Source organism: Podarcis cretensis (genome assembly GCF_951804945.1).
Source record: "Podarcis cretensis genome assembly, chromosome: 6".
In the NCBI taxonomy this organism is placed as follows: Eukaryota; Metazoa; Chordata; class Lepidosauria; order Squamata; family Lacertidae; genus Podarcis; species Podarcis cretensis.
The window spans coordinates 68,186,798-68,201,702 of NC_137175.1; the positions used below are offsets into that span (position 1 = coordinate 68,186,798).

The 14,905-nt window shown below is 41.8% G+C and overlaps 2 protein-coding genes across 12 annotated transcripts in view; both read right to left on the reverse strand.

Moving 5' to 3' along the window:
- ZZZ3 (zinc finger ZZ-type containing 3) overlaps positions 1–4,252 on the reverse strand; it is a 42,796-nt gene extending 38,544 nt beyond the window's left edge. For 3 of the 7 annotated variants that reach the window (XM_079982567.1, XM_079982571.1, XM_079982570.1), the window contains exon 1: positions 4,067–4,252. The gene's annotated coding sequence lies outside the window, so the exon portion shown is untranslated. Of the gene's footprint in view, positions 1–3,492; positions 3,639–4,066 lie in introns of those variants that run through there. The other 4 variants (XM_079982569.1, XM_079982565.1, XM_079982566.1 and 1 more) reach the window with 3 other exon arrangements.
- A 9,070-nt stretch (positions 4,253–13,322) lies between these two features.
- USP33 (ubiquitin specific peptidase 33) overlaps positions 13,323–14,905 on the reverse strand; it is a 31,158-nt gene continuing 29,575 nt past the window's right edge. For all 5 annotated transcript variants that reach the window (XM_079981948.1, XM_079981947.1, XM_079981945.1 and 2 more), the window contains one exon: positions 13,323–14,490. In XM_079981948.1, the coding sequence (XP_079838074.1) occupies positions 14,333–14,490 (158 nt within the window). In that variant the 3' untranslated portion in view covers positions 13,323–14,332. The remainder of the gene's footprint in view (positions 14,491–14,905) is intronic.

The following is a 14,905-nucleotide window of genomic DNA, read 5'->3' on the forward strand; positions in this document are numbered from 1 at the left end:
ACTTTTTTTTTTTGTAACCCCCATCCTAGATGCTAATGAAACATGAAGCAACAGCAGCTGGAAAACAAAACAAACTTGGGAGAAATAAGTTAGGACTTGTCTGATCACCTGTGAGACAATTCATAGCTAACTCGTGGTCTGTTAAACAAACCATGGCTTTGTGTTATGTTAGAACAATATAGCAAGGGAACACATTGCCATTTTATTATTATTAATAATAATAATAATAATAATAATAATAAATTTTATTTATATCCCGCCCTCCCCAGCCGAAGCCGGGCTCAGGGCGGCTAACAACACTAAAACAGTTCAACATTATAAAAACATTATAAAAATTAATTAAAATCAAAATTGATGGCAACCATAAACTAAAGTTTTGTAAAGATTGCCAAAGGAGGGAGTCAGGCTGCGCCCTGACCAAAGGCCAGGTGGAACAGCTCTGTCTTGCAGGCCCTGCGGAAAGATGTCAAGTCCTGCAGGGCCCTTGTCTCTTGTGACAGAGCGTTCCACCAGGTTGGAGCCGCAGCCGAAAAAGCCCTGGCTCTAGTTGAGGCCAGCTTAACCTCTCTGTGGCCTGGGACCTTCAAGGTGTTTTTATTTGAAGACTGTAAGTTCCTCTGTGGGGCATACCAGGAGAGGCGGTCCCGTAGGTACGAGGGCCCTAGGCCGTATAGGGCTTTGAAGGTTAAAACCAGCACCTTAAACCTGATCCTGTACATTATTGACATCTTTTAAGATACTTTAATATCAAACTTCTTAATATTAGCTGAGACTCTGGAGACCTATATATGTTTTCTGAAGGCTGAAATCCTAAGTACAGTTACTTGGGAGTAGCTCCCATTAAATACACAAGCTATAAAAAGTTGAGAGAACAATGCAATAGCCAAGGCCAAGAACTGCTGCAGCAACAAATAACTACTTAGGATAGAGTACAATAACTTGTTTATGAAAATTATACAATGAGAGCTACAAAGTGCTTTTCTACAGTACAAAGTGAAATAAAGAAAGCAAAAATATCTTGTAGGAATTCAAGCCTAACCACCACCAATCCAAGCATTTTTCAGTGAACCTGGGTTAAGAAATATACGAATTATTATATGCATTTGTATGTAACCTTCCATTGGCTCCTAAAGATCCACTCTTCCACAGAAAAAGAGTGAGAAAAGAGCAAATTGGACTGAAGAAGTAGGGGAATGAGATACTTAACACCATCTTCCCTCTCAAATTCCTTCCCCTATTCTGCAAGGTGCAAATGTGTGTTTGCAAAGAAAAAACACATCTAGGACAATACTGTGTTTGTGGGTCAAACTTAAGTTAGCATACCAACACTGTATGACACTTATTTAGAGAATTTGGCTAGCTTTTAGAACTCTAGCATTCTCAGCATTCCACTGTATCAGGCACCCCCAACCTTTGGCCCTCCAGATGTTTTGGCCTACAACTCCCATGATCCCTAGCTAACAGGACCAGTGGTCAGGGATGATGGGAATTGTAGTCCAAAACATCTGGAGGGCCGAAGGTTGGGGGTGCCTGCACTCGTTTCTTTCTTCTCTAGTTGGGTCACCAACTTTTTCAATAATTTCAACTATTTCTGTAAAAAATAACAAAACCAGAATTATTCATATAATTGCAGGCACAGTTGTAGCCAACCAAGTCATAATCTTAATTTGAGATCACCCATAAACAGCAGAAATAGAACTGCAGTTAAGGATACTTGCTAATAAAGTTACTGTAAAAGGAATGCAATCTACAAATTCAAAATGAACAAAAAAAAATGTGCTACTAAAATCCAGTCCTCAAAATACCTAATTTGCAACTAATATGAAACATGTGTGATAGTTAAAACAAATTGCAAAGAGAAAATGCATTGTTTTGAACTTCCCTCACAAACTTTATATAAAATTATACTAGGCATATTTTGCTTGTCAGAGGTAAAATCCCAATACCAGGAAACAAAGATCTCAAAACTGCAAGATAATACAAATGATCTTGTAACAGACTCACATTAAAACTTGTTATGCGATTGGGGGGGGATAGTGCTTAAAAACGGAAAGTGTAATGCTGGGGGTCAACAAAATAGGTTTTAGGACTCTCTCAAGGCAAATCTAAAAAAATGTAGTATAAACACAAACAACTGGGAAACACTGGCCTGCCAGAGCTCCAACTGGAGAACAGCCTTTACCAAAAGGTGTATTGGACTTTGAAGATGCTTGAGCTTGAACTCAAGACGAAAGGGAGATGTGCTAAGAGGAAGTGGAAGGACATGTGGATCCAGAATTGACCTCCACAATCACTTACGAACTCACCGTTAAGACCGTGTTCATGGAAGGTAATCTTACTTTGCGGGAAGAGGTTCCATGAAACGGTTTTAAAGGGCTGAGGAGTTCATGGAAGGTAATCTTACGAGGGATCGCCAAAGAGAAAAGGAGATTCAAACAATCCAGGACAAACCAGGTTGACTGTGCAAGTTTACAGAGGAATGCACAACCCTGCACAAGCAGTACCTAAGGCAAAGATTTGTAAATATATTGCAGCATGTACTTTGCAAGCAAAAGCCCATTTCATCAAAGGAAATGGTGACTACAAGTAGAACCATGTGGCTCTGCAGATGTTCCTAGACTCAGATCAGGCTCAATCAGCATGGCCAGGGTGTTGTAACACAGTAACATCTGGAGGGCCACAGGCTCCCATCGTTTTCTACATAAAATCTACCGTGGATAATATCCTGCTCAGCAGTCAACAGCAAGTGGTGCAAAATATGCTTTCAGAAACTAACAATAATGTACTCTGCCAGCCTGCTTACCTTTGCTTTTTCTAGAATACCTTATGGGCTTAAAAAAAAAAGTTTGATAACCAAACTTGTGAGGCAGTGCAGCAGAGAACAGGATTGGCAAACAGGGCTCCAAATTAGGGCTATTGCATGATGTTTATTTTGCTGGGTCTAGTTATCTTAAGGAACTTGCCTTGCAGGCTGATCGCATCAGTTACAAGTCCTTTAGCACAGAACATCCAAAACTATAAGATACTCAACTAAGGCAAGTCGGAAGTAGCCATGTGGCCCTGACTAAGGTATTTTGAACCAAAGGTGGGCATTGGAGGTGGTCGAACTTTGCGGGAAGAGGTTCCATGAAACGGTTTTAAAGGGCTGAGGAGCCAAGTGGGCTGACCCAAGGAGCATCAATAAAAAGATGACATGGGGGCGCCCTCAAGACTATGTGGGAACCTCTGGTGAGAACCTGAGATGCGGCGACGGGGGGGGGGCGCCACGGAGCGGCAGTTTCGACTGTGGGGAAAGCGCAGGGGGGAGGGGAGGAGCCCGACGCGCACAAAACTCTCGCAGGTCTAACTCCCCGTGACGTTCAGCCCCGCCCCCACGCGCGTCGTCGGACTTAAAGAGGCCGGGCCTAAAGGAGCTCACGGCGCGCCGCCCCCTCCCTCTCTCTCTCCCCCTCCCACCCACCTCGCTTCCCGGTTGCCCGTTACCATTATTACCCATCACTCTCAGCGCAGCGCCGCCATCCTGCCTCCGGCCAGCTCCCACGGGAACTAGGGCTGACCTCGCGAGAACTCCCACCTCAACGCGCGCGCACACCCCTCCCCCTGCCTCCTGCGAGCCCCAACATGGCGGAAGCGTCGCGCACGTGTCCGCGTGTCCCAGATATACTGTATATACACAACAGCGCCCGCAGTACGCCGTGCGCGCTCCCCCGCGCACGTGGAAAATGGGAGGGCGGACGGACAGAGAGGAGGGAGAGTAAAATGGTCAATGGCTGAGGGAAAGGAGCGGTTACGTCGCCGCGCACGCGCACGACGCACCTTTCGGTTCAGCAGCTGGGATTCGAACGAGGCGCGCGAGCCTCCTCCTCTCCCCCCTCCTGCTCCCGCACGCGCAGGTCACATGGGGATATAATACCTCCCCCCTCCTCCTCCTCCTCTTGTTCGCGCTCTCTCCCTTTCTGCGCTCCTTCCCCCGGCCCCCTCCCCTCACCCGCTGCACCATCCGGGTCTCTCCGCCTCACCAGTTTCACCCCCCCGCGCCCGCTCGCCCCGAGGGAGGCGGCCTGACCTGGTTGCTGAGAGACGCGAAACTCAGCGCGGTGGGACCGAAGCAGCGGCTTCTTGTTCACTTCGGTCCCTCTCAGAGGCAGCCGCATCAGACGTCAGCGCCCGCTCGCTCATCCGCCCCCCCCCCCACTACCCAACGGCCGCTTGACTCCCTTCAGCGCCGCGCGGCGGCGGCTCCGCTTCCGCTTCCTTCCCTGTCTCCCTCCCTCTCCCGCCTCCCTCCCCCCCCCAGCCCCATTCCCTGCGCAGCCCGCGAGTGGGGGCCGCTCCCTGCAGCTCCGCCTGCTGGTAAACGCAGGGAGGCGACGGAGGCGGGAAAGAGGCTCGGGACGGAGCCGCCCTGGAGCCGGCGGGTTGAGCAGTTGGGGCTCTTCGTAACTCTTGCCAGTGGCCTTTTTTTCAGTATTAGTAAACCCCCCAAAATCTGGAAGCACCCCAAAATGACAGATTATTGGGGCGAGAATCCTCCCACCGATCCGCAGTTCTGTGCCCACCAGAAGTCTCTCTTGGGGGGCTTCCTGCCATCAGGTGGGGGATGGGATGGGGGGGGGAGTTGACGAAAATGGGGCAGAGGCGTCTCCTATTGACATAGGAGCCGAAATATAATAGGCATTGCCATTCAAATAGTGTGCGCGCACCCAGTCCAGTGGGACGGGGCTTTTCTCCCCACCCCCAATATTTTATTCAAGTTGGCACCCCTGCCCATGAGCCACTTCCAGTTGGTCTTCGTTGAACCTGAAGTCTCTGTTGCCACAAGGAAACATCTGGTTGCTCATTCAGGCATGCACAACTGGAAATCACCCGTTGATTTAAGAGAAATGCCTGTTTTGGATAGCTCCGTAATAACAGGGAAAGTTGCCACTATGGTGATGGGATGATGCTCGTCGTATTATTCCAAAGTTAGATATTAACTAGTTTGTCCCGATTAACCGGCTCTTATCGGTAGGGGGGGAGTGCACTCTGCAGCATAAGATTATGAAAGTCCGGGTTTAAAGTACTCGGTGTCTGCAAGTTGGGGAAAAAAGTTTTGCCCCCAAACAGAGGAAATATTGCCACATGGTATAGAATCATAGAATTGTGGAGCTGGAAGGGAGCACAAGGGTCATTAATTAATATTATTAATAATAATAATTATTATTCTAATATTTATACCCCATCCATCTGGCTGGGTTTCCCCAGCCACTCTGGGTGGCTTACAACATACCATATTTTTCTGTGTATTGGACGAGGCTTTTTGACTCAAAAATCATGTCAAAAAACGGGGGTCGTCCAATACACAGATAGTGGCATTGGGGGGAGGGAGAGGCGGGGTGCCGCCACCCATCCGGTTGGCAGGAAAACGGCTTCCCCGATGCCACAGCAAGTGGGGAATCATCTCAGGGTTGTTTCCTGCCCGCAGCTGTGTGGGAGGGCGAAGCTGCGCACCACCAGCCAGCTCATTGGCAGGAGCGCAACTTCCCTGATGCCGCTTTGTGTGGGGGTGCTCCCTGGGTCGTTTCCCGCACATGGCGGCATCGGGGGAGCTTGCGCTCCCACCCACCGGATGGCTGGTGGGAGAGCAAATTCCCCTAAACGATCTAGGGAGTGTTTTCTGCCCACAGCTGCCTGGAGGGAGAGGCTCAACAACTTTGGCCATCTCCCCTCATTTTCTTAAAATTGAGTCCCCAAAAATAGGGGGAGGTCTTATACACGGGGGTGTCCTATAGATGGAAAAATACGGTATATAAAACAGTAAAATATCAAACAAAAACTTCCCAATACATGTTGTCCAACCCCTTGCATTGCAGGAATCTTTTGCTAAATGTGGGGCTTGAACCCACAACCTCAAGAGTTTCATGTTCAGTTGACTAAGCCATTGCCAGTCAATGGTGGTGTACAGGGGTCACCAATCTTTCTGGCCCAGTGGCACATTTTGAGTATTGAGGGAGTGCTGGGAGTACCTGTCACAAAATACTACTATGGTGAAGCTTTTCCCAAAACTGTATTTATATACTGTAAAAGTTTAAGCTGTTGAACACCTGCCTGCCAAGCACCTCAGGTGTGTAATTTGTTTCACCATAAAATTAGTAGGCCTCACTATTAAGTTATACATCATCATTCCCAAAGTAGCATTATTGATCCAATCAGCCTGAAAGTGAGGCAGGACCTCTAACCTGGAACCATACACATGCACCTTTTGCATGGGTTGCTACCATTTCAGCTACTTTTCACTGTTCACATAGATCTAGCTATGCATCCTGTTGCAGTAGGATACCCTCTTCCAATATTTTTTTCCCATACTTAGAAACGGTAAAAATTAAAATTAAACATCTGTTTTTCAGGATTTGTTAATATAACATTTCCAGAAAAACAACCATTGAATTTTACAGTTAATTCAGTTGTTAAATACAGACCTATCAACAAAAAGGGTGTCAATGCAACTCTAGTGCTGTTCCGCTGTTGCTTTCCTCACTTATGAAGTTTTCTGGTTTTAATTAGAACAGATGGTCACTGAGAGTAGAACTAGACATACTAGGCAGTATCCAGCTAAATAGCTCCGCTACTGCAAGAACTTTGCTGTTTGATAAAACTTCCCCACCTCCTCTCTATGACCCCCATGACTGTTCATTAAATATCTCCTGGGGGGGGTGTCTCCCAACCCTCCAGAGCAGATTTAGGGGGTGTGCAGGAGAGAAGAGGAGAGAAGGCAGGGAAGTTCCATTATACTGTACAGCTAAAAGTTCTCGCGCTAGCAGAATGGTTTTATTGGATAGCGTCTACTTCAAATAGCTCATGATTAAAAAATAAACAGTGACCCTGTAACACTTGTTTCGCTGCTGCTTTTGTAGGGAAAAACCTCACACTACAATAATACTATATCACTTTAATTTATTTAATATAGATTAGATATTACTGGGCAATAGAGAGCAAGGCATCTGTTGGGACATTTAGTTAGAATATGTATCTACACTTTGCATCAATTTGTTTACTCTCTTCCTCTCTTCAGATTGCCTCTTTACTAAGGAACTTCATTGTTTGTATTTATTTGTCTGAAATGAAGCTATTGAAGTGGCCTTTAAAATGGCAGAAGTGTGGTACTGTGTGAGCCATACAACTCTTCCCACCACCACCAAATATACTGCTACATAAATGAAAAACCTAGCATTTGGGGTTCCGTGACTTCAAACACATAATTGCAGGTTGAAAATGTAAATTGCTATGTTTGGATGCTGATGAAAGCTTGTGTCATGAAACTATTTAATAGAAGCTTTGATGCTTACAATCAACCATTCTGACATCATTTTAGTCTCTTGTATTTGGTCTGTGTTCTCATTCAATAGTAACATCTACCTAAACCAATTCTACTTTAAAGTCCATAAAAAGTATGCATTACAACTTTTTCTTAGTTCACTAAATACAAAATTAACTCTGATACACTGTCAAAAATCAAAGGATACTTTTAAGCGATAGATCAAAGTTTCAATTCAAATTTTGATTCATAGTCACTGTTTAACCCACAGAATGAAACAGCAATTAGAATTTTAGCAAGCATTAAAGAGTAGGCTTGGTAATAGGATTTGATCAAAAATCTTGTGCCTGTTTTTGTAGATACTTGGCCCTGGCTAGGATGAAGGAGACACACAAGTAAAAACATCAGTCTGTGCAATATTTCAGTTTGTTTGATCTACTATTTGAAAGTCAAGGGGAGAAAGGAGAGGGATGTGTTGCTATGGCAACAAGGACATCTGGATTTGAAATACCATATTATACAGAAATGCACCCAGAATAGGTAAAATAGGTTAAGGTAGAATAGGTTAAGCCAAATAAGGAATTAATTTTCCTGAGAAATTAAATCTTCACACATTGTATGATGCACAGATAACCCAATAATCCTCAATCTCCTTTTTTTTTTTTTTTTTTTGGTCATATTTAAAAATAGCAAGCACTTCTCAAATTTCATTTTATCAAGCCTAAAAGATTTATGAAGCCATTTATTTAAGCAAATGCTTCTGGCTTCATGAATTACTTACACACAAAGCATTTGGGTACATACACAAATTACTATCAACATTAGATAAGGCAACTAGGTTTTGCAAATACAGTGGTGCCTCGCAAGACGAAAAGAATCCGTTCCGTGAGTCTCTTCGTCTAGCGGTTTTTTCGTCTTGCGAAGCAAGCCCATTGATGGCTTAGCGGATTAGCGGTTTAGCGGATAAGCGGCTTAGAAAAGGGGGGGGGGGGAGGAAAAAAACCCTGCAGGAACTCGCAAGATATTTTTGTCTTGCGAAGCAAGCCCATAGGAAATTCGTTTTGCGAAGCACCTCCAAAATGGAAAACTCTTTCATCTAGCGAGTTTTCCGTCTTGCGAGGCATTCGTCTTGCGGGGCACCACTGTAGTCATAGTATTTGCAACTGGCAAAGGCTATTTCTACATTTTTTTCTATAGCCATAAAGGCTAACATACGTTCTGTGGACCAGAACCTTTGTTTTTAAGTAAAACGTGCGTGGTGCTTATGAATGTGTACTAACTTTCACACACAAAAATCTTGGGGGATCTAAAGAGAAGGTATGAAGTTTCCAAGTGCAACAAGAGAACCTCTTGATAAAAAATATGTCCTAACTTTACACCGTAATGACAAAGAAGCTAGAATTAAGATGAGACTATGATACAAATGAAGATAAATGGGAAAGTCAAGAGTCTTGTTTCTCAAAGTTTTTTTTTTTTTTTCATTAACAGTTTTTATTTTTAGTTACAATACCAATAAACAATACAATATAACACATCTCTTAACATGATTTTCTTAACTTCTTTGGACTCCCTCACATCTCCCGCTCCTGCGTTCCTGACTATAAAATTTTTCCAGCAAATTTATCCCCTTATTTCTATTTCTTATTATCTAATTTTCCAATGTTATATCTCTAATTTTAGATATCCTTTATTCAAATCTTAAAAATTTAAATATAACCTAAAGTTTCCAAAAATTTATCTTTTCTTAAATTTAGCTCATCTTCATATTTCACTTCATCTAGCTTAATGGTGCCAAGTTGTTTGTACTCTAGCATCCTTCTTAACATTCATACAATTTACAATATTTTTGTAGATAAATCTTGAATTTTTTCCAATCTTCTTCCACCGTCTCTTCTCCCAGGTCTTGGATTCTGCCAGTCATCTCAGCCAGTTCCATATAGTCTATCAGTTGCGTCTGCCATTCTTCCAGTGTGGGTAAATCTTGGGTTTTCCAATGCTTAGCGGCAAGTATCCTTGCTGCTGTTGTTGCGTACATAAAAAATGTTCGGTCCTTCTTTAGCACCTTCTGGCCGACAATACCCAGAAGGAAGGCCTCTGGTTTCTTAGGAAAGGTAAACTTGAATACCTTTTTCAGCTCATTATATATCATTTCCCAGAAAGCCTTCACTCTAGGGCAAGTCCACCAGATGTGAAAGAATGTTCCTTCATTTTCTTTACATTTCCAACATTTGTTATCAGACAAGTGGTATATTTTTGCAAGTTTGACTGGGGTCATATACCATCTATATATCATTTTCATAACATTTTCTTTCAAAGCATTACATGCAGTGAAATTCAGCCCAGTAGTCCACAACCTCTCCCAGTCCTCAAACATGATGTTGTATCCAATGTCCTGTGCCCACTTTATCATAGCCGGTTTGACTGTTTCATCTTGTGTATTCCATTTTAACAGCAAGTTATACATTTTTGAAAGTACCTTAGTCTTGGGCTCTAACAATTCCGTTTCTAACTTCGATTTTTCCACCTGGAATCCTAACTTTTTGTCAAGTTTAAAAACTTCTTTAATCTGAGCATAGTGTAACCAGTCTCGCACTTTGTCTTTCATTTTCTCCTGACTCTGCAATTTCCAGTTATCTCCATCTTTTTCTAATATTTCCCAATACTTCGGCCAATTGGCCTCCATATTGAGTCTTTTCAGGGCCTTAGCTTCCAATGGTGAAAGCCACCTTGGAGTTTTATTTTCCAGTAAGTCTTTGTATTTTGTTTTATTTTCCAGTAAGTCTTTGTATTTTGTCCAGACATTAAACACTGCTTTTCTGACAATATGGTTCTTGAAAGTCTTATTAATCTTGACCTTGTCATACCATAAATATGCATGCCAACCAAAAGCATTATTAAAACCTTCCAAATCTAATACATCAGTGTTTTCGAGAAGCAGCCAATCTTTTAGCCAGCAGAAAGCTGCTGATTCATAGTACAACCTTAGGTCTGGCAGGGCAAAGCCCCCTCTTTCTTTCGCATCAGTTAATATCTTAAACTTAATTCTGGGCTTTTTGCCCTGCCAGACAAATTTGGAAATGTCTCTCTGCCACTTCCGAAAGCACTCTGTTTTGTCCACAATCTGCAAAGTTTGAAACAAAAACATTTTTGGCAATACATTCATCTTTATAGCGGCGATTCGGCCTAACAAGGAAAGTTTCAATCTTGTCCAACTTTCTAAGTCTCTCTTAATTTCTAACCAACATTTCTCATAGTTGTCCTTAAATAGACTCAAATTTTTTGCTGTTATATTTACCCCTAGGTATTTTACTTTTTTAACCACGTTTAACTCTGTCTCTTTCTGAAACCTTTCTGACTCTGTAACTGTCAAGTTTTTTTCCAATACCTTAGTTTTTTGCTTATTTAATTTAAATCCCGCCACCCGACCAAACTCTTGAATCACTTGTAATACTCTTTTCGTACTAGATTCTGGCTCCTGTAAAGTCAAAACTAGATCATCTGCAAAAGCTTTAAGTTTGTACTGTTTCGCTCCGACCTGAATTCCTTCAACCAACCGCTCTCCTCTATTCAAGAGCACCTCCAGGACCGAAATAAATAACAACGGGGAAATAGGGCAGCCTTGTCGTGTTCCTTTTTCAATTTTAAACTCTTCTGTAACCACATTGTTGACTATCAGTTTAGCCTTTTGTTCTGAATAAATTGTGTCAATCCCGTTCCCAAATCTCCGTCCCACCCCCATCCCTTCCAAATTTCCCTTCATAAATTTCCAAGAAATATTATCAAAGGCTTTCTCTGCATCTATAAAAATTAAAACTGCTTTTGTGTTGATATTTGTTTGCAAAAGTTCCAAAATGTCAATTATGTTCCTTGGCATTTTGTCCTGAATTGTTTCTCAAAGTTTGGGTTCTCCAAAGGCAGAAAAATGATTTAGTCTACCCACAGTATTTTCCAAACAAAGTAGATGATGCACATGGATCTATATGGGGAAATATAAAGCAGAACACGGGCAACCTTCCACCACTGCCAGAAAGTCTCAAGAATCCCCACAGAAGCTCTATTAATATGCAGAATGGCATGCAAATTTTAATGTTCAACAGTTCAGTTCTAAACACGTTTATTTGCAGGCTCCATCCGATAACCTTGTTATCTGACTCAGAAACTTACTTGTATATACACATTTTAAAAAGTAGTCTGCCACCTCCTCTCAGAAGACAGAACTAGTGGTTTTTTTTATTTTAAAAAATGTCGTTTGATCCCAAGGTAGAACTAAAGATTAATGGAGAAGAGTATATTCCTGCTTCCTTTGTGTGTCCTTGCTTATTTAGTTACCTTACAAGAGGAATGTGGCCCTCCAGATACTGTGGAACCCCCCAACTCCAATCAGCCACTGACCTTATACTTCTAGGTGGTAAAAGATTGGCCTCTAAGGATTTTGTAAAACCAAAATGCCACTATTTTAAAGGGCTGAGAAACTGCTTTTACAGCAGCTATGCCATTACTTTGTAAATACAGTTCCAAGTACTCGAGCTCTTGAAGTGTTCTCTGCTCTTTAAAAAAAAAAAAACAGGCACAAGGTAGATCCAGTGCAAATGGCCAATGTTTTTGTTTAACACAAAAATATTAAACAGCACAAGATCTCATTTGTCTCTTGCATATGAAGAATCTCGAGGTCTTAGTAGCAAAAGTATGATATGCAAGCAACAACGGATTTCCCCCACTAATATTTTACTTCTATCCAGGGATCAAGGTGTCTTGTGCTTCAATAGTAATTTTATAAACTAGTGGAGCAAAGTCCCTATCCAAAGCTTCATATTAGAACAATTAGCATTGTTCTCCCAAATAAATTTTATTTATTTTTTAGTGTGAAGGCAGTTCAATGGTAGATCATTTGCTTTGCATGCAGAAGGTTCCAGCTTCAATTCTCAGCATTTCTAGGTAAGACTGGAGAGCCGCTGCCGGTCAGTGTAGATAATACTGAGGTAGATGGTCTGACTCAGTATAAGGCAGCTTCTGATGTTCCATTTACCAGAATGAAATTATTGTTGCACTTTCATCCTCTGGACTGCCATTTGTACTATAAGTAAACCATTTTAACTCAGAGGTGAGCATGCTTTTGAAGGTTTCTCCAGTCAAAATTTCTCCCTTACCTTTCCCGCCCTGACTTGGCCACAGTGATCCATGCGACGGTCATCTCCAGGCTTGACTACTGTAATTCGCTCTATGCGGGGCTGCCCTTGAAGCTGTCCCAGAAACTCCAGCGGGTACAGAATGCTGCAGCGAGGCTCCTCACGGGGTCTCTGCCATGGGAGCATATTCACCCAGTGCTTTTCAAGCTGCACTGGCTCCCGGTGGAGTACAGGGTCAGATTTAAGGTGCTGCTTTTGACCTTTAAAGCCCTTCACGGCCTAGGACCCTCGTACCTACGGGACCGCCTCTCCCGGTATGCCCCACGGAGAGCCTCAAGGTCCATAAATAGCAACACCCTAGTGGTCCCAGGCCCTAAGGAAGTTAGATTGGCTTCAACCAGAGCCAGGGCCTTTTCAACTCTGGCTCCGGCCTGGTGGAACGCTCTGCCTCATGAGACCAGGGCCCTGCAGGATCTGATTTCTTTCCGCAAGGCCTGTAAGACAGAGTTGTTCCGCCTGGCCTTTGGCTTGGAGCCAATTTGATTCCCTCCCTCTCTCTCTCTCTCTCTCTCTCTCCCTCTCTCTCTTTTGTTTTCTTTTCCTTCTCCTCCTGTGACGAGGCTACATTTTAATATTTTAATGTTCCATTATTTTAATGTTGTATTTTATTTTTGTTTTTAAGTTGTAATCATTCTTCTTGTTTTTATTATTGTTTGTAAGCCGCTCTGAGCCCGGCCTTGGCTGGGGAGGGCGGGGTATAAATAAAAAATTATTATTATTATTATTATTATTATTATTATAAAATGGATTTTCCCTTTCATTTCTGAAATTGTACATTAAAGCACAGCAGCAACCTATAATACATATTCCTAGTATATATCTTGAAGTTAAAGTTCAAGCACTTTTTATCATTTTACCATTGGTTTTTATTGAACTGGCAAATAATAATATTGCTTATACGTTAGCAATATTCAGGAAGAAACACATTTGGGTGACATTCAACATTTCAATATGAATAATCTAGAATGCTTTTGCAATCTTGCTTTGTGTTATCATTCAACATCTGACATCATAAATCATGCCAATGAGCATTGCAGAACTGTACAGTAGATTTTTCCACATTAAACTATTGATGCTTTTAATTAAAAAAAAAAAGACTAGAAAATTTTCAGGTGTGCAAGCTGCTAACATACCCACTTCATGCTCTCAGAACACACACTCCTAAAGACTATGAGTTTGTTTAATTACACATACTATTGATTATACTAGCTTACATTCAACAACAACTTATCAGACAGTTTAAACAGTAGGAAGTTACTTACGCTGCTGACCAAAACCAATGTTTCATCTGAATCATTAGTATATATGATACACTCAAATAAGAAAATTATCTAATGCAAAGTTCATTATGTTTTTCTATAGTGCAGTGCAAATAAAAGTGAAGCATAACTTTTCCTGAGTTTTCTTAGGATGTTAGAACCATTTTTTTACAATCTCACCAACAGCTTAAAATATTTATATTTCATTTTTTATATATGCTAAATTGATATCCCATCTTTCCACCATGTGGTGTTAAAGACCCTTTAAATCTTGTCTTGACAAGACCCGATATGAAAGAGCCTAGAAATTCATAGAGATATTGAAAAGAACAGTTAAATCCTTCATCTCTACTTTGCATATGTACAGTTAATGTAGAACAAGGAAGTTACCCTAAGGTCTGATCGGTTCTAAAACATTTTTAGAATTTATATATTACAAGTTTCAATTTGTTTTTCACAGACACAATAATGCCCAACCTCCTGTTATCTCACAGGGAAAACAAAAATAAAACAGAAAAACAGACAAAAAAATCTTAGGAATGTATGTTGTTAACTGGATGCTATCTCATTAGAATTTATCCTTGGGTTGGTGGCTACAGACCACGTGTTTCTAACTCAATCTTATCTTCAGTTTGTAACGATTCAGGTTCAATTTGAGCAACAGGTGGTCGCAGGATGATTTCCGGTCCTCCCCCATAGATGGACTGTAGAAAATTCCATGTTTCTTCAGAAATCTGTCCAGAATCAGCTCCTAAAAAAACATTTCGGTGAAGGTGAAGCCGATATTCAACTAATGATTTTTGAAAACAATCTGCTTAAAAGTGATACCAAGCTCCAAATCCAAGCACAGCAAACTCTGCAGATGGCATTAACTGGATCAGGGCAACTATTTAAGATTACTTTAATTTTTGCAACAGTGCATGCAACTCAAGCCAATTACATTCCACATACTTTGGCATTTTGTTCTTACAAGTAAATATTTTATAAAACTTGAAGGGCTTGACATTTACAAGGAGACTTAATGTTATAGAGGAATTCTGCTATGCATAAACTTCACTCTCACTCTCTCATTTTTAAGTCAGCATCTTGGAACAGCTACCCACACATTTTCAAAGGTTTTCAACCCTTCACCCCCTTAGTAATCATGTGGACTAAAAAGCTGCATG